Source organism: Panthera tigris, chromosome X (assembly GCF_018350195.1).
Source record: "Panthera tigris isolate Pti1 chromosome X, P.tigris_Pti1_mat1.1, whole genome shotgun sequence".
Lineage (NCBI taxonomy): Eukaryota > Metazoa > Chordata > Mammalia > Carnivora > Felidae > Panthera > Panthera tigris.
In genome coordinates, this window is record NC_056677.1 from 127,091,144 (window position 1) to 127,113,676 (window position 22,533).

Below are 22,533 nucleotides of genomic sequence, written 5' to 3' on the forward strand. Positions count from 1 at the left end.
AACAAAGTTAGTTTCAAATATTTTGTGAAATTAGCAGTATTTTAATTTTTTTATTTCCAACAAAGTAAATGCTACTTTCATCTTTTTTTTGTTGTTGTCGGTCATAAACAAAGTCTTAGCTGGAATGGCTGAAAACTGTGAGGTATACTCTTGAACCTAATTCTGGACACTAGCACAGTTTACTTTTTCTTTATTGGCTGATATTACTCTTACTTGATGTAGTTAAACCAGTTTAGAGGTAGGAAAAGCACTTAGTTTAAATATTTCCAAACTTGTTTTCTTTAGTACATGTGGGGCTTTATGGCTCTCTGTTGCTGTTATTTGTCTTATATAATGGATTTTCATGAAGTGCTGCTTGGCCAATAGCTATCTATTATAATATTCTGTACTTTTAAGGAACTGGTAATTGACCTTCCTAAGTAGTAAGAGGGCTATTGAGACGCTTTTTCTTACCCCATAGAAGTACACAGTGTCTTTGCAATGTCAACATAAGGGAGATCTTGGCCAACGTGAAACAACAAAATTCTTTAGCCTCTCAAAACTCTTGGCTAAGGCAATTTTGTATTTCTTAACAGTTCTCCAAAGCAGCTGAACAAAAATGTTAAGCTAAATATAAATCTGCAGTGGTTGAAAAGATTTGTGAGCTTTTTTTATTCATGATAAGACCTCATGGGAAGACTAGAAAATCCCTGTGGAAAGCCGTTGGTACAGTGGCTAACGCTGGATGTAGAGATTCTGGTAAAAACACAAATGTATTATTCCATCTCCATGTAGAGAACAAAATATACTCGTACAATGTTTTGTAGTTGTATTTCATGATATTAAAACATTGAAGTTAAAACTGTGGCCTGGCACCTTTTCTTCACATTATTCTTTCTAAAGTTAACATGTATCTTTTCACATATTTGTAAAGCACGTTTACTTCACCGTAAAACCAGCATGTCCCAAGAACTTATGTTTGTAGAAATAACACAGAATCCCTTTGGAAGGAGTACAGATCAGCAAACAATTGAGGAGTTAAATCTGAAAGATACCAAAGTTCCTCGAGTCAGTTTTTTCATAATTTTAAATTTCCATATTTAATTTTTGAACTTTGTAAACATCTTGAGATATTTTAAGTGCTACTTTTCCCCAAACCTTGTTATGGTAAGTATATTGTCACAAAATGTCCTTGTTAGTATTAGGACAGGAATGATTTGGTCGGTCGAAGTCCATGAAAATTGAACTGAATATGAAGAAATGCAGCTCTTTAGAGATATGAGTTAAAACAAAACTTAATTCAACAAATATATATAAGCATCTCTGCCAGATCATTTCTCTTATACGGGTTTACAGTTTCAGAATAATATAACCATCCTGATTTGACATGATATTTTCAAGCTTAATATTAGTACAGTATACCCAGAAAGGATATGGGCAAAAGAGTCCCTTCAAAACTTGGCCTGAATAATAAGTGTTTTGGAAATGAAACTGATATTGAACGATCTTCCCATTCACATGCTCTTTTGAGAAAATTTAGAAAATGGGAAAAAGAAATTCCATTTGTAGTCCCCTTAACAATGCTGTGTCTTCCATTTCTTTTTTATGCGTAAGTTTTTTAAAATATAACTTAAATAATTTTGTCTTTATAATTTTTATTCTACCTTTTTTGCTTAGCATGTAATTTGCTTATTTGTAGTGGTGTTATATTAACATCACTTTACTAGTTCCACAGTAGTATACTAATGGGTGAACTCTAGTAAACTGTGGTACACATTTACACATCTGGGTGTTTTTAAAATTTTTTCTCCGTTATGGGTAACAAATAATTCAGTAGTTAACATTTTTACATAAGGCTTTTTCTTGTATTTAGGCTTTTTCCCGAGACTTGCCAAAAACGGAAGGAGCAAGATTCTAGTGTTTTTATTTTCAGGGTTAACTGAGAGTAGTTTTGTCAGTAGAGACAGCAGGGGGTGATGGAACCTGCCTCCATGCCCCTGCCCTTCTCTGCCATATAGATATTGATGGACCTTATCCAGAGCCACATAGCCAGAATGAGACCCAGATCCAGTTCCTAGGTGAATTTCCTTCCCTCTGTACCATGATGCCTCACTCCTTTATTTCACAATAACTAGCAGCTAAGTTGGGTAGAAATGTTAACTGAAATTCAATACCTTCATGAGTAATGCTTTCGTTTCTCTCCGGTTCTCTGCCCTAAACTCAGTGATACCTGTAAGTCTTGAACCATTTCTTAAAGATTTGTCTTGGTGGTTCTAATTCTGTACCCTTTTGCTAGCCTTGCCTGTGCCTATTCAGTGCTAATGTGGGATTGTGTTGTGTCTTCCTGATGTGGGATTGTGTTGTGTCTGAAGACACTGGCTGAGTGCATGTGTGATACCTGTCATAGCTGGTGTTGGGTTCGAATATACATTTAAACTCCAAAGCCCTGGATAGGCTATGTCTCACACCAATGTAGTCTGAAGGACATGGGACATTAAGACACCACGCCAGGGGGCGGCTTTGGGCACGGTTCTGTGGGAATTCTTGCAGTAGGCCCCACAGACTACATACATAGGTTGCAGGAGCCACCGTGGCTTAGAAGCCGCAAGGGGACCACTACATCTTAGATCAGTCCCCTGTGCATGGCATCCGCAGGTCCTGGCCAGGGGCAGGGCCCAGTAACAGGAGGTACACTGTACTCAGGGAGCCCGAGCTGTAACTCCTCACCGACACTGACGTTCACTCAGCCCTCGGTCTGGACACAAGGTGCCAGCCAGGGCATTTTACCAGAAGCAGGCTCACCTGGTCACACAGCTGCTGGTGCACTTTTGTCAGCTTTCCAGGGGAGCCGAGCTAGAAAGCCAATCCAGGGTCAGTTCCCTACCTCGAAGGAGAAAGGGGGTTTGAATACCTCTTGCTCACAGCCCATTGGATCTTGCCTAATTATGGCCCAGTTTTTGATAGTGGTTTACTTCCTTTTATAAGGCCCCTGGCTAATAACCGCCTCTGCCAAAAAGGTAGTAAAGGTTCGGATACTTTAAAGGGCCAGATGGAAGCATCTCTGTCTGGATTAGGTGAAAGGAAGACTTCAAGTAGCCTCCAAAGTTTTGCAATTATATGATGGATTGGAGAGGTTTTTTTCCTCCTTAACCCAAAACCAAGTGATGCCATAAATTTAGCAAAACTATTGAGGAAGGCTTTGCAGAGTAACTTCTTAGGCTTGTGGCCAAAACTACTCGATAACATTTTTGATTTTTACACTTTTTAGTTTGAAATTTTGTAACTACAACCAGCATCATAGATTTGATGTGCCTGCTAATTAACCATGTTTTCTATATATTAATACTGTTCTGTATTCAGAGAGAGTACTGCTTACATGACCAATGTGAGAGGGAAGTTTGAGACTTGAAGTGTTTGAACTTGGTAAATGTGCGCAGAGCTGCTGTTCTTGTTGAGTTAGTGGAAGGTGGCCCAGGGTTCTGTGTACACATGAAAACAGGTGTGGGTTGTGCTTCAGTTCATTTGAAGAATTTACTTTTGTCTGGTCCTTCTCTCTTGTCTGGTATCAGATTTAGTTACAGTCAGATTAAACATAAAGGATGGACCTGGTGTGCACAGTATATCTGAGCAATTTGTTTATAAAGGACCATACATCTTGGTCATGGTTTTCAAATAATTTTATGTTTAGTTGATTGTATGACAGCTATTTGCCTTTCGGGGATACTTTATTTGGAGGTAGGCCATGACCAAACAGGAAATTTCTTCTAGATCTTTTAGCTGCTTCAGTTAATCCATCTTAGTCTGAATGGGCTAATGTTCCCCAGATCAAACCTGTGGATTCTAGAAGGTAAAAAATACAAAAATTAAAAAGCAAAAGGTTAGCAGGTAAGTCTCTTCTTTTCATCGGTACACCCCAGGTGACAACAACTACACCATTGGCTACTTCAGCCCATGTCTGGACCGGATTGGGCCACAATTTCTTCTCAGTCCAGAGTTAAAGTTTTAATTCACCCTAGATCATTAATTTTCAACTCCACTATAGATATTGGTTGCAATACCAGAGCAAAGTAACAATTCGAGCTTTTCGGTATCTATTTGGTGTCACACTGAAATACTGGTATCAGTGTTTGTTTAAAAAGTGGACTGACGATGGGGAAAGAATGTAGGGGGGATAATACATTTTATCATAGGGAGGGAGTGGTCAAGTTCCAAGACAGTAAGAATGATCCTGGAAGTCAAAAGGCGGGAGGCCTGTCAGTGACAGGTAGAGGCAGACAAGCTGGGAACTAAGCATGGAACCCCTTGCTTTCTTACCTGCTAGGGAGCGGGTATCATACTCCCCTTCTTTACCCTCTACTTATCCCATAGGTAAAAGTTGGCTGTACCAGGAACTCCTGAAAGTAGATGGAGTCCAAACTGGGTTCTAGGAGAAATCCAGATATAGTAACTGTAGGGAAAACCACTCAACCATAGTAATAACCAAGGAAAGAGGCATTTGAAAAGTATATAATAAGAATACACCTTGTGGGGCGCTTGGGTGGTTCAGTCAGTTGAGCGTCTGACTTCGGCTCAGGTCATGAGCTCACAGTTCATGACTGAATTGGAGCCCCACGTTGGGCTCTCTGGGCTCGCTGTTGTCAGCACAGAGTCCACTTTAGATCCTCCGTCTCCCTCTCTCTCTGCCCCTCCCCCTGCTCAGAGACTCTCAAAAATAAACATTAAAGAAAATACAGCTTGGAAGAGTTTTTAAAAGGTCAGTGGCTTTATACAGCTCCAATTTTTTATGTGTGACTGCATATGCCATGGTACAAAATAAAGATGATTACTGAATAATGGCAAATAAATACCAATATTTAAAGCACTCAAAAGTGGAGAAATACACTGAAATACTGAACACTGGTTATGGTAGTCACTAACCATATCCATATTACTCTGCCCTCTTATTTCTGCCCCAGGAAATATTTCTATGAAATTGTAATTAATATAAGTAAAGTATTTCAGGGTAACATACTTTTAGAAAAATGTTTTTGAACACTTTAAGTGACATGTCAAGGGATGTTTTAGAGAATCAAATTTTGGGCTTTCTACTAGAGTAAAAACTCTGCCTTGTTAACGTCTTTCATTCTGGTGTTTGATGTTTCTGTGTTTTCAGTTCCAAAGAATCCGGTCACCAGGGGGTTTGTAGTAGGAATTCAACTTCCTGTTTCCTTAAATTAATTTTTCTTTCTACTTTCATGTATTTAAAACAGGATCCTGTTGCAGTGGTAAAGGGTACCATTTATGATAAAGATGAAACTTTTGTGAACATGTATCTGGTAAATAACATTGTGTCAGAATATATGAAATGTTAGGAATTCAAGAAAAAAATGGATCAAAACATTAGTGGAAGTCTTAGTACACCAGTAGTCACTTGCAGGCAAATCATCTGGGTCACATTTGGTGATCATAACTCATATAAATCAGTAATTAATAATACTTTAAAATAAATCCACAACATTTCAAAATTAAATACTATGAAATAATGTTGAGGTAAAAAGAAATCAAAGCTAGAATTACAGGTTATTTAGGCTTTAATGCAATGAGAACACTAGTAAGCTTGAAAATGGAATTCAGATTAAAATATGACCCCTTGATGCCAAACTCAAAAAAACCCAAATGTCCAACCACTGATTTTTGCTGCCTCCATCAATAAAGGTCAAGGATGATCTGTCTCTTAGGGGAATAGTCTTTCTCTCCTGCTTCATCTCCCTTCCAGTGATCTTGTCTGTCTCCGAGAGCATTCCTTAGCCACTTATTCCCGCAGTCACGCCTGAGACCTTGTCATTACCAATCACTGCCACCCCTTCCTAATCTCAATCTCAAACCATTCTGTCCCATCTTGGTTGGGATTTCTAGCTGAAGCACAGGAAAGGGGAAGCCCCTGGGAACTGGAAAGAGGGAGGAACTTGGGAAAGTGACCCCCGTGAGCTCAACCAAACTCCTGGGTTCTTATGTGTTTCTAATTAGCATACCAAAGAGCTGAACAAAAGGATAGACGACTGCCCAGTTTCTGGACTGGCTACTGTGTTGTGCACAAGCACAGGAACCATCCAAGTGGTTCAGCCAAAGCTTTGAAAACTGAACTAGTATTGGAACAACAGCCCACAGAGGACAGGTTGGAATGTGTGACCTGAACTTTTCCAGAGAAATCGTCAGCTAAAACAAAAATATCAACATTCTCCATAGAATTTAAACAAAACCCAGAGTTGCATAATATTAGAAAATGTTTGGAGTACAATTAAAAATTACTTGGCATATGAAGAACCAGAGAAATATTCACATGAGAAAAGACAAAGTATGTTTATGTAGATAACGTGAAAAGTTAATAAATTAGAATGCAGAATAAGCAAAATTGATAAAACCAAGAACTGGTTCTTTGAAGTACTGATAAAAATAGATAAGCCTCTAACAAGTCTGAATTATAAAGACAAAAACATAAAGCATTACAAATGAGAGGTTTCTATGCACCAATCCAGAGATTTTAAAGCTCTACTATGTGTGACAACTGTATGCCAATGCATTTGAAAATTTAAATGGAATGGATACCTTTCAAGGAAAATGTCAATTACCAAAATTCATTCACCAGGATGTAGGCTGTGTGCTGCTAAGGTAGTCCCTCCCAATCCCTGTGCCATGTGGCCGCCACAGGTCCAGGTGGCTCTGGAATCCAGTCGGATAGGTAAGCCTCCAGCTAGCGCGCTGACAGTCACATGGCCAAGCCCACATCATAGGAGGGAAGTATAATCCTATTCCAGAGAAGGACAATGAGTACATGTGAACAACAAAATAGTGTATCTAATGGTTTAAAGCTGAATCTAACCATAACTCTGAAATAAAATGAAAGGGTTGCTAAAGATCTATACCCTCTTCTTCCAGAAACAAAAACAAAAACACAAACAAAAAACCCCACAAGAAGAATAAAGAAGAAGAAATAAAAAAACGGGGGAGGGAAGGAAGAAGAAAGTAAGATAAATGCTGGACCGAAAAGCTTTTATGGGTGGATTCTATCAGAGTTTCCAGCAGCAGACCACTCTGTTATTTAAGTATTCTAGGATATAGAAGAAGAAGACATACATTTTCAACCATTTTATGATTTCACGAGGCCAGAATAACCATAGTGCCACAACCTGAAAGAAAACACAAAAGAACAGCATTTACAGTGAACTCTTAGTCAAATTATTTTGTCATATAAGTTGAGGAGATGCTGTATAAAATTGCCTCCCATTGGAAAGCCCCAATATATACTAGCGTACTCCTACAGGATATTGTTTTGATTTGTTAAATCCACAATTTTCCAAGTTTATTTGACTGTAGATCCCCCCTATTTCTCTTAATCTCTGTTGAATTTTTGGAAGTACTGTTATGAACCCATCTCAAACATGAATATAGATGCAAAGATCCTAATAAAATATTAGTAAATTAAATCAAACTGTTTTAAAAATATACCATGAACATGTACAGTTTATTTGAAGCATGTAAAGAAACATGGTTAAAAAATAAACAGATTTACTAGGTGCAATTTATTACATTAACAGGTTAAGGAAAAAAAACATTTGATTATCTCAATAGGTATAAGAAAGACATTTGAAAAACTCAGCATACATTCTTTGTAAAAGCTCTTCGTAAATAGTAATGTAGTGAAAAGTTCTAGAACGTAATCAAAGTAATTTAAAGTTAAAATACTAGAAGCATATAAGCAGGAACAAGACAGAGATGCCCACCATCACTGTTATTCATCATTTTATTTAAAATTTTTTTTTCTTAACGTTTATTTATTATTGACAGACAGAGAGAGGTAGAGCATGAGCATGGGAGGGGCAGAGACAGAGGGAGGCACAGAATCCGAAGCAGGGTCCAGGCTCCGAGCTGTCAGCACAGAGCCCGATGCGGGGCTCGAACTCACAAACTGCGAGATTATGACCTGAGCCGAAGTCGGACGCTCAACGGACTGAGCCACCCAGGTGCCCCAATCATCACTGTAATCCAGGTTCTAGTCAGTGTGAAAAGAAGAAGAAATGAAGTATAAATATTAGAAAGGAAGAGAGAAAATTATTTCTTTTTTAAAAATATTTTTAATGAGGGCGCCTGGGTGGCTCAGTCAGTTGGGTGTCCGACTTCAGCTCGGGTCAAGATTTCAGTCTGTGGGTTCGGCCCCGCGTCTGGCTCTGTGCTAACAGCTCAGAGACTGCTTCGGATTCTGTGTCTCCCTCTCTCTCTGCCCTTCCCCCACTCTCACTCTGTTTCTCTCTCAAAATAAAAGACACACACACAAAATTTTTAAAAATATTTTTAATGTTTATTTATTTTTGAGAGAGCATGAGCAGGGGAGGGGCAGAGAGAGAGGGAGACACAGAATCCGAAGCAGGCTCCAGGCTCAGCTGTCAGCACAGAGCCCGACGCGGGGCTCGAACTCACGGACCGTGAGATCATGACGTGAGCCAAAGTCAGACACTTAACCGACTGAACCACCCAGGTGCCCCAGAAAATTATTATTTCTGGATTACAGTGTCCACCTAGAAAACAGAAGAGATCAATTGAAAAACTGAAGTAATAAGAGAATTTAGTATAGTGTCTGAATACAAGATGTAAACATACATGTATCCACAGTTCCCTACACACTAGCAATGACCAATTAGATAGAGCATGTAATGAGAAAAAGAACCCATCCAAATAAAATACAAATATTTATGATATGTAAATATTATAAAATATCTAGGAATTAACAGACAATAGCTAAATCCTATAAGTGAACTATAAGAATTAACTGATGGACATAAACAAGGATTAAATTAATGGAATGACATTCTATCAGTGTCAGTAAATTAAAGCAATCAAAATCCTAACCCTGCCTGAGGGAAAACGTGACACATTTATTATTTTTTATGTTTATAACAAAAATTGTATACATTGAAGGTGTACAACATGGCGATATATCTATATCTGTCTATACTTAAATGATTACTACAGTCAAGCTCATTAACATATCCATCCCTTCCCATAGTTACCATTGTGTGTGTGTGGTGAGTACCTGAAATCTAGTCTTTTAGCAAATTTCCAGTATCCGATACACTATTGATAACTATAGTCTACATGCTGTCCAGTAGATCTCCAAAACCTATTCATTCTGCATAACTGCATCTTTGTAACCTTTGGCCAGCATTCCCCCATTTCCCCTCCTTCCCCACCCCCTAGTAACTACCATTCTATTCTCTGCTTCTATGTATTTAAATTTTTTATATTCCACATATAAACGAGATCATGCAGTTGTTTCCTTTCTGTGTCTGGCTTTTTTAACAGATGAGTGGATAAAGAAATTGACACATTTATTCTTAAGTTTTAATGTACTGCATGAGAATATCAAAGAAAGTTTTGAAGCGAAAAAAGGTAATAAAAAATACAATGTAGTATTAGGGCAGGAATAGACAAACAGATTAATGAACTATAAAATGGGAGTCCAAAAACCCATATGTATGTCAATATTTGAAAAGAGTAGAATTTCCGATCGTTGAAGAAAGAATGAAGTATTTTATGGATAGTGTAGGGTAAGTAGCCATTTGGGAAGAATAGTTCTTATTCCTACCTCCACATATTAAACAGAAGTCAATTCCTGAAGGAACCCTAAATGCATTTTAGGAAATCATGGTTTTCTAGTATTTGGGTGGAGAAGGCTTATCTAAAACTAACAGTATTGCCATAAAACATCAAGAGAACAGGCTACATATATATATATATATATATATATATATATATATATATGGTATGGTATAAATATCAAAAGTTATAAAATATTATCTGATACACATTAAGTTTTCTTTGCACCTAGTCTGCCAGCCACCCAGTTCCCAAACTTAGAGACAACCGTTTCCAGATTCTCATAGACAATGTGTGAAATTATGATTAATAAACAAAATATTATTTATTGTTAAATTATTTAATAATGATATTATTTATGAAATATTAAAGACTTCTTTTTATATTACCAAAGACCATAAATAAAGTTAAAAGTCTGAAAAACATGAAAAAATATAGAATAACATATGTGGTAGATAAAGAATTTCTTTCCATATGTAAGGAAATCTTATTTATTAATTAATAAGAAAAAAGTCAGCACCTTGTTATTAGTCCCGTTTTCAGTTGCAAGTGACAAAAAACCAATTAACCAAATATATGCAAATTACAAAATATATATTATTCACCTCTCAGTTTTGCAAAGAGTTAAAAGATTGACAATAATACTCATTATAGACATTATCACACACTGTTCGTGGGTATTCAGTAAAAGCTTTCTAGAAAGCAATCTGAATAATTGTATCAAAATTTGAAAGGTGTATATTCTTTGATTCATAAATTCCACTTTTATGATTTTGACTTGACATAATTGGTGAAATACTCAAAGGTATGTATACATCGCAGAATTACTTTAAAGCAGCAATGGGAATTAAATAACTTCCTGTATAATGCTATTGTATCAGGAGACCTTCAGCTACAAGTTGAACAAAATGGCATAAACTAAAAAGGGATGTATTATTTCATGTAATAGTCTTAAGATAGAGTGGCTCCAAGGGTAGTCAAATCTGTAGCTCAATGGCATCATCAAAAACCCAGATTTCTTCTGCGTCTGTCATCTTCAGTATGTCAGCTACCTTTTTTTCCTGATCACATTCAACAAATATGTATCAGGCACTGACTGACTATAGAGATACAATAATAAGCAGAAAACCGACAACTCCTACTCTCACATATTTACAAAATATATACTGTATGTGTGCAAAAGGTAATAGCACAGTGTGTTACATAATACAATTTATGAAAAAGATTAATTTAGGTGCAAACATAAAACACCCATTTTCTGAGTATGTTTACGATGTGACATTTACCAAGTGCTAGGTACTTTATATGGATTATGTCATTTCATTCTCACAACAATTCTATGAATTAAATATTATCATTGTCCAGTTTAGTGTATGTGGTACCCTGAGAGTCTGAGAAATTCAATCACACATATATTAACTGGTAGACTCAGAATTTGAACCCATGATGGTCTTGCTCCAAAATCCATACTCTTACCCACTATGTAAATAACATTTTGAAAAAGAAAGAAAGAAAGAAAGAAAGAAAGCGTCTAGACGGAAATAGACCAAACTGTTACCAATCATATTCTTTAGGAACTGATGACCTGAATCCAGCTGACAGACATCACAACAGCCAGGAGAAAGAGCGAGCGAAACAAAGTCAAAGGGTGCATTGATAGACTGGCAATGGATGGTGGTTGATTGCCTGAAGGTCCTCGAGAAGTTTAAAATAGGGTTCATGGGATAGAGTAGACAAACAGAACCTGTAATCAGGTTTCAGAGGCTACATAAAATTTCATCATAGGATGCTTGGGTGGCTCAGTCGGTTAAACGTCTGAGTCTTGATTTCGGCTCAGGTCATGATCTCAGTCGTGAGATCGAGCCCTGTGTCCTGCTCTGTGCTGACAGCCTGGAGCCTGCTTGGGATTCTCTCTCTCCCTCTCTCGGCCCCTCCCCCACTCATGCTTGCTCTTGTGCTCTTTTTGTCTCTCAAAATAAAAGAAAAAATTTGGCCATACTTTAGGATAGGGCCATGTGTGTATTTTACTGAAGTGAAGTAATAGTGAAGGTCTTTGGATTAGAGTAGGGGAATAAAACAACCATTCGTTCAAATATTTCTTGGTTATTGAAAAATAGGTGTATGTCACAGGTTGCAGAAACAATGGTGAACAAGACAAATAAGATTCTGACATTTGTGGAACTTACAACTGGAGAAGTAGGCAGAGAGGCCCGATCTTGCAAGGCCTTGTCATGTTAAGAAACGTAAGGTTGATTTGGATTTTGTTCTAAATGTGATGAGAAACCATTGGTGGGTAGTAAGCAGAAGAATGACTTGATCTGTTTTCTGTTTTGAAAAGACCATTCATTCTGGCTGTTATGTTGAGAATGTATTTTGGGAATAGGAACAGAAAGTAAGGTGGCCACTTAGGAAGATACCAGAGTAGTTCAGGAAAGAGTTGGCAGCAGCCTGGACATAGGTGATAGCAATGGCACTGCAGTGGAGATGGATTTGGTACAGGAGGTGGGGAGAAGTGAGGGATTAAGGATAACTGCTAGGTTTCTGTGTTGAACAAAGGGTTGGATGGTGGTGTCGTTTATAGAGATGAGAAAGATTGGGGTGGAAGGAACACATTCTGATAGATGCTGGTTTCATACTGGATATGTTGAGTCTGAGGAATTTGTGCATGTGTTCAGTGGGCGAGTTGGCCGTATTGGTATAACGCTCAAAAGAATGGGCTGGAGTCCTCCATCGGGGAGTCCTCAATGCCAAAACAATAACTGAAGTCACGAGCAAAGGTAAGATTGTCTAGGGAGAGGAGAACATGGAGAGCAAGGAAAAGAACTGGAAAAAAAAAAAAAAGAAAAGGAAAGAGTTGGACTTCCAACAGAACTGAGAACAACGCCCTAAGGGGCATGGTATAGGCAGAAATCATTCCACCAACGCTGTGCTGACAAAGGTCGCTCGTGACTTCCGGCTCCCTTGAATCTTATGGATATATTTTAGTCATTAGCTTTCTGAATCCACTGCTGCATTGTGATACTACTGTCCACTCCTTCCTGTGAAGCTACACTCTCCAGGTTTTCCATTCTCTCCTCCCAAGTTTCTCTGCCCTTTATTGTATACCGAAACTCTGTTGTTCTCCAGGGAAGACTAAGGAGTTACATGCTACGTTGAGCTGTCGGGGACAACTTCTGGAGCTACATCTTCTCGAGAATCAGGAAGCTGCTTGCAGATTTTGGAGGCTGTCGGTTTCAGAACTTGATGGGGGTGAGGGAGAAATCCAGGCAGTCATCTCAGGAAAGAGAATTCCAGATACAGTAAAGAGCAAGTACAAAGGCCCTGAGGTGTGAATGTGCTTGGTGCATTTGAAGAACGTTTCAACATCTTCACCTGAGTCTGATTCTGGTTACTTTTAAGGTAGAGCCAGCCTAGCCAGATAGATCCCATGTGGACTATGAAAGAGAGGAGTCAAGGATGACTCCAAGGTTTTTGGCAAAAGTACACAGAAAGACAAAGTCGCCATTTACTGAGGAAGGAAAGGCTATGGGAAGAATACATTTGGGGAGGAAGATTAGGAGCTTGGTCTGGGACATGTTAAATTTCTGATGCCTGATAGACATTCAAGTGGACATGCTGGGTAGGCAGCTATTTATAAAGGTCTGGAGTCCATGGGAAAGAGACAAGCTGGAGATATACATTCAGGACTCATTGGCTTATAACGTGGTCTTTACAGACACAGGACAGAATAAGGTCACCAAAGGAATTAACCAAAGAAAAGATGATCAGACCCTGGCATTATAAGGAGTGTTTTAAGGAGAATGGGATGTTAACTATATGAAATGCTGTTGCATTGTTGGTTTTTCCTTTCTACCTTCCTTCCTCCTTCCTTCACTCATGACTATAAAAATGATAAAGCTGTGCATAATTCAGCCTTCCTATGCCCAGACTCAGAATCAAACATCTTTCCCTTTTTTCCCCTCCCCTAAATAGGCACTATCAACCACAGGCAGTGTTCTGAACTTTTGTGTTCCAATCTGGGCCCCACACTCCAAGTGATCCTGACACAAAACGGATATCATAGAGTAGGACTCAAAACAGCTGAGACAATTTAGCTTGGGGAAAAGAAGACTTTCCAGGGATGACAATAGTTGTAAACAGCTACCTGGTGTCATGGGATTCTCAGGCTGTAGTGAGGTCTCTGTGACTTTCAACATGATGATTACGTAACTTTCAAAACTCATATTCTTGTTCTGGCTTTGAGATACCAGTGAAGACTCTTTTGCATAGTGTATGTCGTACATAACGGATAACCTACAATGGTTACTACTGTGGTGACAGACTCTGGAAACAGCTACAACACACACTTGGAATCTCACAGTCACATAATCAACCATTTTACTAAATACAAGCAAATTCTCATTCACATACAGCTAAAGAAAACATTTTTTCACATTTCATTACAATGCACAACAAAGTGAGGAAAAGTATACAGTACATTTTATTCTGGAATATGAGACAATCCAATCCAACATGCAGTTGTGGTCTTTGTTACAAGTTAGTTGATCTTTTCTTTACCTATGTAGTAAAATAGCTTCTAAAGCTTTATCCTTAGTATTGTATTAACACCTGATTTTTTCACACTCAGTTTCTAAAACCCACTTATTGCAGTGACAACAGCACTGAATTCTACTAAAATGATTTTTAAAGTTTCTAGAACTCGTTTAAGCAATTAAGCTCAGCCACCTTTGCTGGATCCTATGCTGAGTATTTTTAAACCTGCCTTTAAAAAATGCAAGGAATGGAAAAAGTATACATATAGTGTCTTAGACAAGAAAACCATAAAGAATTTTTGTTTCTATCTTTTTTTTGAACTGACAGAAGCCACTGAAAAAACTCATTTATCTACTGGATAATCTTGCTTTCAGAATCTTCTTGATACAATTAAACATAGTAGTTGATGAAATTGTGTGTTAATCCTGTTCACCATCTTTTATTTGCCTTCTAAAACCACAAAGCTGGCCACTTAATCACTCCGCCCAGGCCAGGTCATGTGAAATGAATGTAGACAGGATGAGAGCTTCACTTGTAGTCGATGCCGCAGGTTGGTCCAAGGTGGTTTGTTTCCGCAATTCTCGTTATTTGGCTTCTTCTTTGTGGCTGAAGCAAATTCCCGAACTTTCAGATTCAGTCACATTCATACCGAAGTTCAGTATTATATCTCAAAGCAATTTACCATTGTCAGGCTTTCCTGTCAGAATGGATATGAGAAACCTGACTACTCAGAATTGTTTTCTTACTGTGAAAAGTATGGCTTTTGCCTAGCTCAGCTGGCTACAATCTGAAAAATAATTTAAAGCATGACCTCTCTTCAAGAAGGTAATGGAACCTTAAGCCAACCATTTCAGTTTTCTGATGCAGTTAGACGTCTGCTCACCTGAGAATTAGGAGCTGACTCTCTAGGGTAGACAAGAACCCCGTGTAGTATATGGCAAACAGGTAGCCAAGGTCATTGTGAGCTGAGTGTTTACCCCCCATCCCACTCCCCATTGCTGCATTTGGTTCTTTTCGCTAACATGTCCACTGTGTTTCAGTGATAAGAACGCTTGTGGCGCACACAGTTTTAATGTGTTTTTAGTTGTGCAATTACTCACTCGTTTAAAGCCTGCTTGTCAGTAATACCTGAAATGGCTTTACCTTCGTTTCATCCCCAGGTTCCCTCAGGATGACAGCTGAGTCGTAAGCAATAAGGAAACACCCTAACATGTCGAGAACATTTATTTACAGTCATAGCTCTTCCAAAGTAAACAAATTAATAACGGTTCATTCACCCGACAGCAGGAACAAGAACTAGGAGTCAGGAGACCTTCACCCTGGCAGAGCGAGGCTCCTGCTTCTTAGTTTTACTCTTTTGTAAAATGGGGAAGAAAACCTCAGAGGCCTGCTGTGAATTCAAGTGACGGTGAAGTGTTTGTGAGGGTGCCGGTGGTGCCTCTTGCTGAGCGAATGTCTGCCTCAGGGCTCTTTGCAGAGGCAGTCCCTGTACTGTTGTCGCCAGGAACCTGAAGGGACAGGCAGGTTGTGCACTTTTTAGGCAGCCGCTGCCCCTGCAGAGAAACCCCGGGCATGATCTGGGCTGGGGGGCTGAGGGAAGAGGGCATGGCATGGGTTACAGGGTTCCTTTCTTCTTATATGGTAATTTGCATGGCACAATTTCTTTCACACGGTTGGTTATTCCATCATAAGGGTGTACATTTTCTGGAATGTGATAAAAGCAATACATATAATGGCTTCCCTCTTCATACACACGGCATTTTTACTAGAACAACAGGCCTCGAAACGGTCTTAGTAAATAGCTGGTCCGTGCCCCTCATTTTACAGACAAGCTGTTTGGAAGCTAATTGGTATCTTTGCACCCAACCGAGCACACACACTTGGTGTAGGGTATTCTCACTGATTAAGTTGATGTCGTAGTCTTTTTTAGTTTGGCTTATTGTTTCCAATGTGATACTTTTTTCCCCTTTACAGATTTATGTTTGTGACCTATGAATGAGCTGAAATACCAAGAAATAGCTGTCCTGTCTGTGGTTGTATTTTTCTGGGCCCAGCTCCCCAAGCCTCAGCCCCTTGACATGTGGTCCACTCACAATGGGCCACAAACGGTCGCCGAAATGAGTCCCTCACTCCCAGCACCCAGGCTCCCACATCTACTCCTCCACGGCCTGTCCAAGACCCCTGGAGAAGGAGGCTCCCTTGTATGCAAAATGGAGGTTGAGTTCTCTTCGGTCACGCAAGGATTCTCTTCATTTTCATCACTTTTAAGTTCAGGTGGGAGAGCATGTTTTGGAAATAAAAGGGCTGACTAGCACAAACATCTCCTCTCTGACTTGACAACCTCTTCTGAAGAGTGAACCACATTTGGTACAAATCCACTCTTCACCCCTTCCCATCCCTCCTGGATGGTAATATCCCCCCTTTTAACCAGCTCATAGATGTCTCTTGTCAGGTCTGTGAAGGCTTTCTCCACGTTAATGGCATCTCGGGCTGACGTTTCAATGTACTTCATGCCGTACGCAGCAGCCAGTTTCTCTGCCTCGTGGCGAGTCACTTGCCTCTGTGTATCCAGGTCACACTTGTGACCCACCAGAACAAATACAATTTGGTAGGGCTGAACGTGTACTTTGGTCTCTTCTAACCACTCATGGACATTCTGGAAGGACCTGCGGTTGGTAATGTCAAATAAGAGAAGGCCACCTACTGAGTTCCTGTAGTAGGCGCGAGTGATGGATCTAAAACACAAGAAAGAAGTAAAGAATAAAGGCCGTGCCCAAACTCCTGTCCTTCAATGAACTCAGATGGTGTATTCTAGCGTGTCTCGTTACGGACACAGTCCTTTAGTAAGAATGATTTTCTTTTTTCTTAAACAATGGAATGCAGATGTCATTGTGTAATAATACTACATAGATTTTCAGTTGGCCAAAACTTTGAGATGGCATCTTCTAGAAATGAATGCTCATGGCCTTACAGGCATTTCCCCTCAGTTCAGGTAGAACCACAGCCCACTCTCCCACCGTGGCAAAATGGGATACCTAAGCCACAGGTTATTATGTAGCAAAATGAAATAACGAATGCTAAAGTGTTCTCTGACCTGGAGAGCTCATTACAAACTGTCGTAGTTGAAACAGGATTTGAAAAGATTAAACATGAACTGACGAGAGTCAACAGAACATGTTTATAAGTATATAGAGGTATATTACAATAGGCCCCATTTTTCCCACTTCTTACTGCTATGTGCATCTCTGAGGAGAAATGCATTTTGTTTTTTATTTCTTAGGCTATGTGGGAATGGGAAAAAGAAGAATGGTCTGCAAAGGTCCTGACACATTTCAGAGAGGCTCACTCAGGAGCTACCACTGTGAAAAACTGCTTAAAGAGCCAAAACTTCCCCTTAAAGTGACAATTTATTTAAAGCGATGTAATTAGAATATCTCTAAAACCTATTATACATGTGCTGTGCTTCTTAAACAGGAGAAGCTGCCTATATTTTAACTTGTTGACTTGCATACGTTATGGTACTTTGCTTAGAGCATATTAGAGCTTATTAGAGGGTGTCAAACTATTTTTGTCTCTACAGTTACTTGCTTGAAAGTACTGGGCTTTTTGATCTACGTCTAGTTTTAGGTTTTCTGTCTCCTTGGATAAAAAAAAAAAAAAAAAGATAAACAATGAGTGACTCAGTAGCTTAAGGCTTAGTACAAATGGCCCAGTGATAAGAGAACAGACATCATCCAGGGAATTAAAGTCCAAGCTAGATGATGATAAGGACAAATGCTACGAATGAGTTCAACCAAGCAAATAAGCCTTGGAGATGGAAAGCATTTCTGATTCCCTTACGTTTAAAGGAGAATGGTAGGTGTAATCAGAAAATTCAACATGAACAAAGGTTTTCATTTGTGAACAACTTGGTTCAGGAAATCAGTGAGGAAGCTGTAACAAAGCCCTTTCCAAACACAACATGAGGCTACATAAAAATTAAAACCTTCCATACATCAAAAATTTTTCTTAAAGTTAAAAGACAAATGACAAGCTAGGAAAATATTTCACAACGTACATGACAGAGGAAGATTAATAATCTATAAAGGACTCTTACAAATCAAGATCACCCAATAAATAATAGGCAGTGGATATGAAAAGGCTGTTCATACAGAGATTGCAATAAATATAAAAAAGACACCTTTCTTCACTTATAGTTTGTGGAATTGCGGGGTTGGGGGTGGGGACACCTCAAGTTTGTAGTGAACTCTTGCATCTCCTCTTCTTCAACTACCTAACCAGTATTTTCTGTGTGGAATTAGTGTTCAATAAGTAAACAAATAATCATAAACATATTTGAAAATGCATAAACGCTATTGAGTCCTTTGTGGGTCCAGTTCCTGCTGCTTTATGTGACTTTAGCTCAAATTGTTCTCTCCAAGTTTTCTGTGTACACTGTTTTCTCTCCCTGGGCTTTTCCTGTCTCTGCTGGGCTACTCCTACTCATCACGGCCTCATCTTCTCCAGGTAGCCTTCTCTGTGTTCACACATATAATTACACATGATACATATTCCAAAGGGAAAACAAAGGGTTGTGACAGAAAATTACACCTGTTCATTGATTACTCATTATATGTGAAGCATTATAGTAGGCAGTGAGCATACAAATATGAACAGGACACTCTTTTGTATCATTGCTAATTATGTATTTCCTCCCACTATGCCAGCACGGAAGTTCTAAGAGGGAAGGGCCTGTGTCTGTTTTGTTTACAAGGCATCCTCTTGTGTGTTTCCTTGGGCTGTTTCCCCAGAAACAAGCCCAGCGCCTGGCATGCAGTGGATAATCACTGAATGTGTGCTGGTGGCAAGCAGGAATCAATGATCAGTATCTATTTCATGTAATTCTGTGTGTGTTTCTCTATAAATCTATATCTATGTCTAGGTCTATATGTAGCTGTCGCTATATACCACCTATCTATGTCTGTCAGTTATGTTAGGTGGACCTGGGAACATGTTTGAAAGTATGTAGTATAAGGACTGAGATTGATAAATTTCAGTGATCAATTCCAGCTAGTTTGTTAGCCAGCAAGGGGCACATCGGTGGAATTGTGGTGGAAGCAATACGTATCATTGCCCGGCCTTCCCGGCCAGGGCGCTTCTTTCCCCGCACTGAACTCCCAGGTAGCTGAAGGTGGGCTTGAGCAGAAATCCCCAGATGCTCGGTATCGTCCCTAAGGGGCCGCGACCAGGACCAGGAAGTCCTCTTTTCCCAGGGGTTGTGCGAGCCCCGAAGACCCTCCCACTGCTCGCGGCCCCGGCTGCGCTCCCACCTGAACCTCTCTTGACCCGCGGTATCCCAGATCTGGAGCTTGATGCGTTTTCCTGGCTCGATCTCCACCAGACGGGAGAAAAAATCCACCCCCACGGTGGGGTCCGAAACCTGGGCAAAGCGGCCCTCGGTGAAGCGGCGGATCAGACAGGATTTGCCCACCGTGGAATCCCCGATGACAATGAGCCGGAACTGGTATAGCCAGATGGCCTCCATAGCCGGGGATCAGCAGGTCTCCTTGGCCCGGGCCGGCCTTGGGCGGCGAGAGGGGCGCCCAGCCGAGGCCTCGGAGAGCGTGGCTTGGTCCGGATCTAGATCGGCCACGAGCACATCGCTGGCCTGGGAGCCCGAGGCGAGGTAGGCCCAGGCGCCAGGAGAGCGAAGGAATGGATGCTGCGCTCGCAGAGGTGATGAAATGGCAGCAGCATCAGCACCACGCACTCTGACTCATCACTGACAACCGAGTTACTGTAATCCCGCGCGTAGACGCGACGCCCGGGCCTGCCGCACTATCTGTAAAAGGAGCGCACACGGAAACAGCCGCAAAAATAGCTCCTTCCTTTCCTTTCTAATTCCTCCACCCACCTCCTCTTCTTAATGTTTTTTCTTCATCGTCAAAACCCAAAAGTAATGCCTTTTTCATTAAAACTAACAAAACAATGCAAGGATGTACACAAAAGGCAGGTCCATCATTATCTGACACGCCCCCCCCCCCCCAAGATATTAACAGCTTGGGATATATTCTTCCATGCAAATATACATGCACATAATTTTTTTTTTTTTTGCTGTTTGATTTTACAAAAATTGGATCAAACTGGGCCATTACCCTGGCATTTGCTTTTTGCATGACAATGCTGCAATAGTGATTCTAAGTATAGTCACATGCGTTATTTCTAGGACATAGAGTCTTTCAAAAGGGAACACGAAGTGAAAGAGTAGGAGTACTTTAAATGTAATGGATATGGACATTATACCTTGCAAAAACGTTTATTAATTTAAATTCTACTTAGCAATGTGTGAAAAAACCATTTCTTCGCCTTTTTTCAAGCATCATGTTGTATTCTTTCCAAATTCTTGCCAGTCTGATGTAGTTAAATAAAAAGGTGATCTTTGTTTTATTTTACATTTCCCTGGTACTAATGAGGTCAATACCATTTCATGTGCATCGACCATTTGCATTTCCTCTTCTGGGAATTGCCTCTTCAAATCTTTTGCTCTTTTTTTTTTTAAATGTAATTCCTTATCATCGCCTTACTCAATTAAAAAACAGCTTTATTGGTATATAATTCACACACCATACAATTCGCTCATTTGAAGTGCACAGTCCAATGCTTTTTAGCCTAGCCACAAACTTATGCAACCATCACCACAGTCAATTTGAAAATATTTTCAGGGCCACCTGGGTGGCTCAGTCAGTTATGTGTCCAACTTTGGCTCAAGTCATTTATCTCACGGTTTGTGGCTTCAAGCCCCTCGTCAGGCTGTGTGCTGACAGCTTGGAGCCTGGAGCCTGGTTCAGATTCTGTGTCTCTTTCTCTGCACCTCTCTTGCTCGTTCTCTCTCTCTCTGTCAAAAATAAATAAACATAAAAAAATATTTTCATCCCGGGGCACCTGAGTGGCTCCGTTGGTTAAGCGGCCTACTCTTGATTTCAACTGAGGTCATGATCTCATGATGGCAGGATCCGGCTTTGCATGGAAGCTTCTTGAGATCCTTTCTCTCTCCCTCTCTCTCTGACGCTCCCCCACATGTGCGTGCTCTCTCTCTCTAAATAAATAAGTAAACATTAATAAAACAAAATATTTTCATCACCTCAAAAACAAATCACCCCTCTATCATCCTTCCCCCCCCCCGGCACTCGGCAAACACTAATCTACTTTCTCACTAAATAGATTTCCTTATTCTGGGCACTTCATATAAATGAAATTACAGAATATGTAGACTTTTATAACTGGCTTCTTTCACTTAACATGTTTTAGAGGTTTATCCACATTCATTTTTATGACTAATATTCCACCATGTGGATATGCCACATAAACATTTGGGATGTTTCCACATTTTAGCTACTATAAATCATGCTGCTATGGACATTTCTGTACAAATGTTTGTTTGAACACATGCTTTGAACTCTTTTGGGTTTAAACCTAGGAGTGAAATTCCTGAGTTCAATGGTGACTGAATGTTGAATGCTTTAAAGTAATGCCAGGCTGTTTTCCATAGTGCCGCAATGCATGAGTGTTCTCATTTCTCCCTATCTTTCTAACACATTATTTTCGAAGTCTTTGATTCTAGAACTGATGACAATGTGCATATTTTTTGCATTCCTATTAGCCACTTGAAGAAATGTATACTCAAATCCTTTCCCCATTTTTATTTTAATTTTTAAATTTTTTAAAGTTTATTTATTTTGAGAGACAGAGGGAGAGAGAGAGAGAGAGAGAGAGAGAGAGCAGGGAAGGGGCACAGACAGAGGAAGAGACAGAATCCCAAGCGCAGGGCTGAATCTCACAAACTGTGACATCATGACCTGAGCCGAAATCTGGAGTTGGACGCTTAACCGACTGGGCCACCCAGATGCCCCATCTTTTCCCGTTTTTAAACTGGGTTATTTGTCTTTTTATTATTGAGCTTTAAGAGTTATTTATATATGCTAGGTACAAGTGTACATGTCCTTTATCAGATATATGATTTGTAAATATTTCTCCCATTCTGTGTACACTTTTTGCACTTTGCAGTTTCTTGAAGGTGTCCCTTTGAAGCACAAAGTTTTCAATTTTGATGAAATAGAAAAAATTTTTTCCTCTTTTGTTGCTTATGCTTCTGGGGCCATGTCTAAGACTACTTTGCCAAATCCAAGGTTATGAAGATTCACTCCTATGCTTTCTTCTAAAATTTTTGTATTTTTAACGCCTACATTTATTTAGATGCATGCTCTAATTTGATTTTTTATATATGCTGTGACATAGGGGTCCAGCTTCATTCTTTTGCATCTGAATAGCTAGTTCACCAAGCACCTTTTGTTGGGAGAGATTATTCTTTCCCCATTGAATGGTTTTGGCACCCTTGTGGAAAACCAATTGACC

At 39.7% G+C, this 22,533-nt stretch overlaps 1 protein-coding gene across 1 annotated transcript; it reads right to left on the reverse strand.

Annotated features, from left to right (window-relative positions):
- Positions 1 to 15,045: 15,045 nt before the first annotated feature.
- On the reverse strand, positions 15,046 to 19,672 carry RAB39B (RAB39B, member RAS oncogene family). The gene is made up of 2 exons (XM_007088968.3): positions 19,452 to 19,672; positions 15,046 to 16,877 (listed from the first exon to the last, which is right to left on the reverse strand). Exons 1-2 carry the CDS (start codon positions 19,664 to 19,666, stop codon positions 16,451 to 16,453), a joined length of 642 nt encoding a protein of 213 aa, XP_007089030.2. The 5' UTR covers positions 19,667 to 19,672; the 3' UTR covers positions 15,046 to 16,450.
- Between the last annotated feature and the right edge of the window lie 2,861 nt (positions 19,673 to 22,533).

Bases quoted from the DNA above. Each gene is read 5' to 3' on its own strand.
- RAB39B (XM_007088968.3), bottom strand. From the start codon at position 19,666: ATGGAGGCCATCTGGCTATACCAGTTCCGGCTCATTGTCATCGGGGAT. The intron at 16,878-19,451 runs GTGGGAGCGCAG...CTTGTGTTTTAG, and splicing joins GCGGGTCAAGAGAGGTTCAG to ATCCATCACTCGCGCCTACT.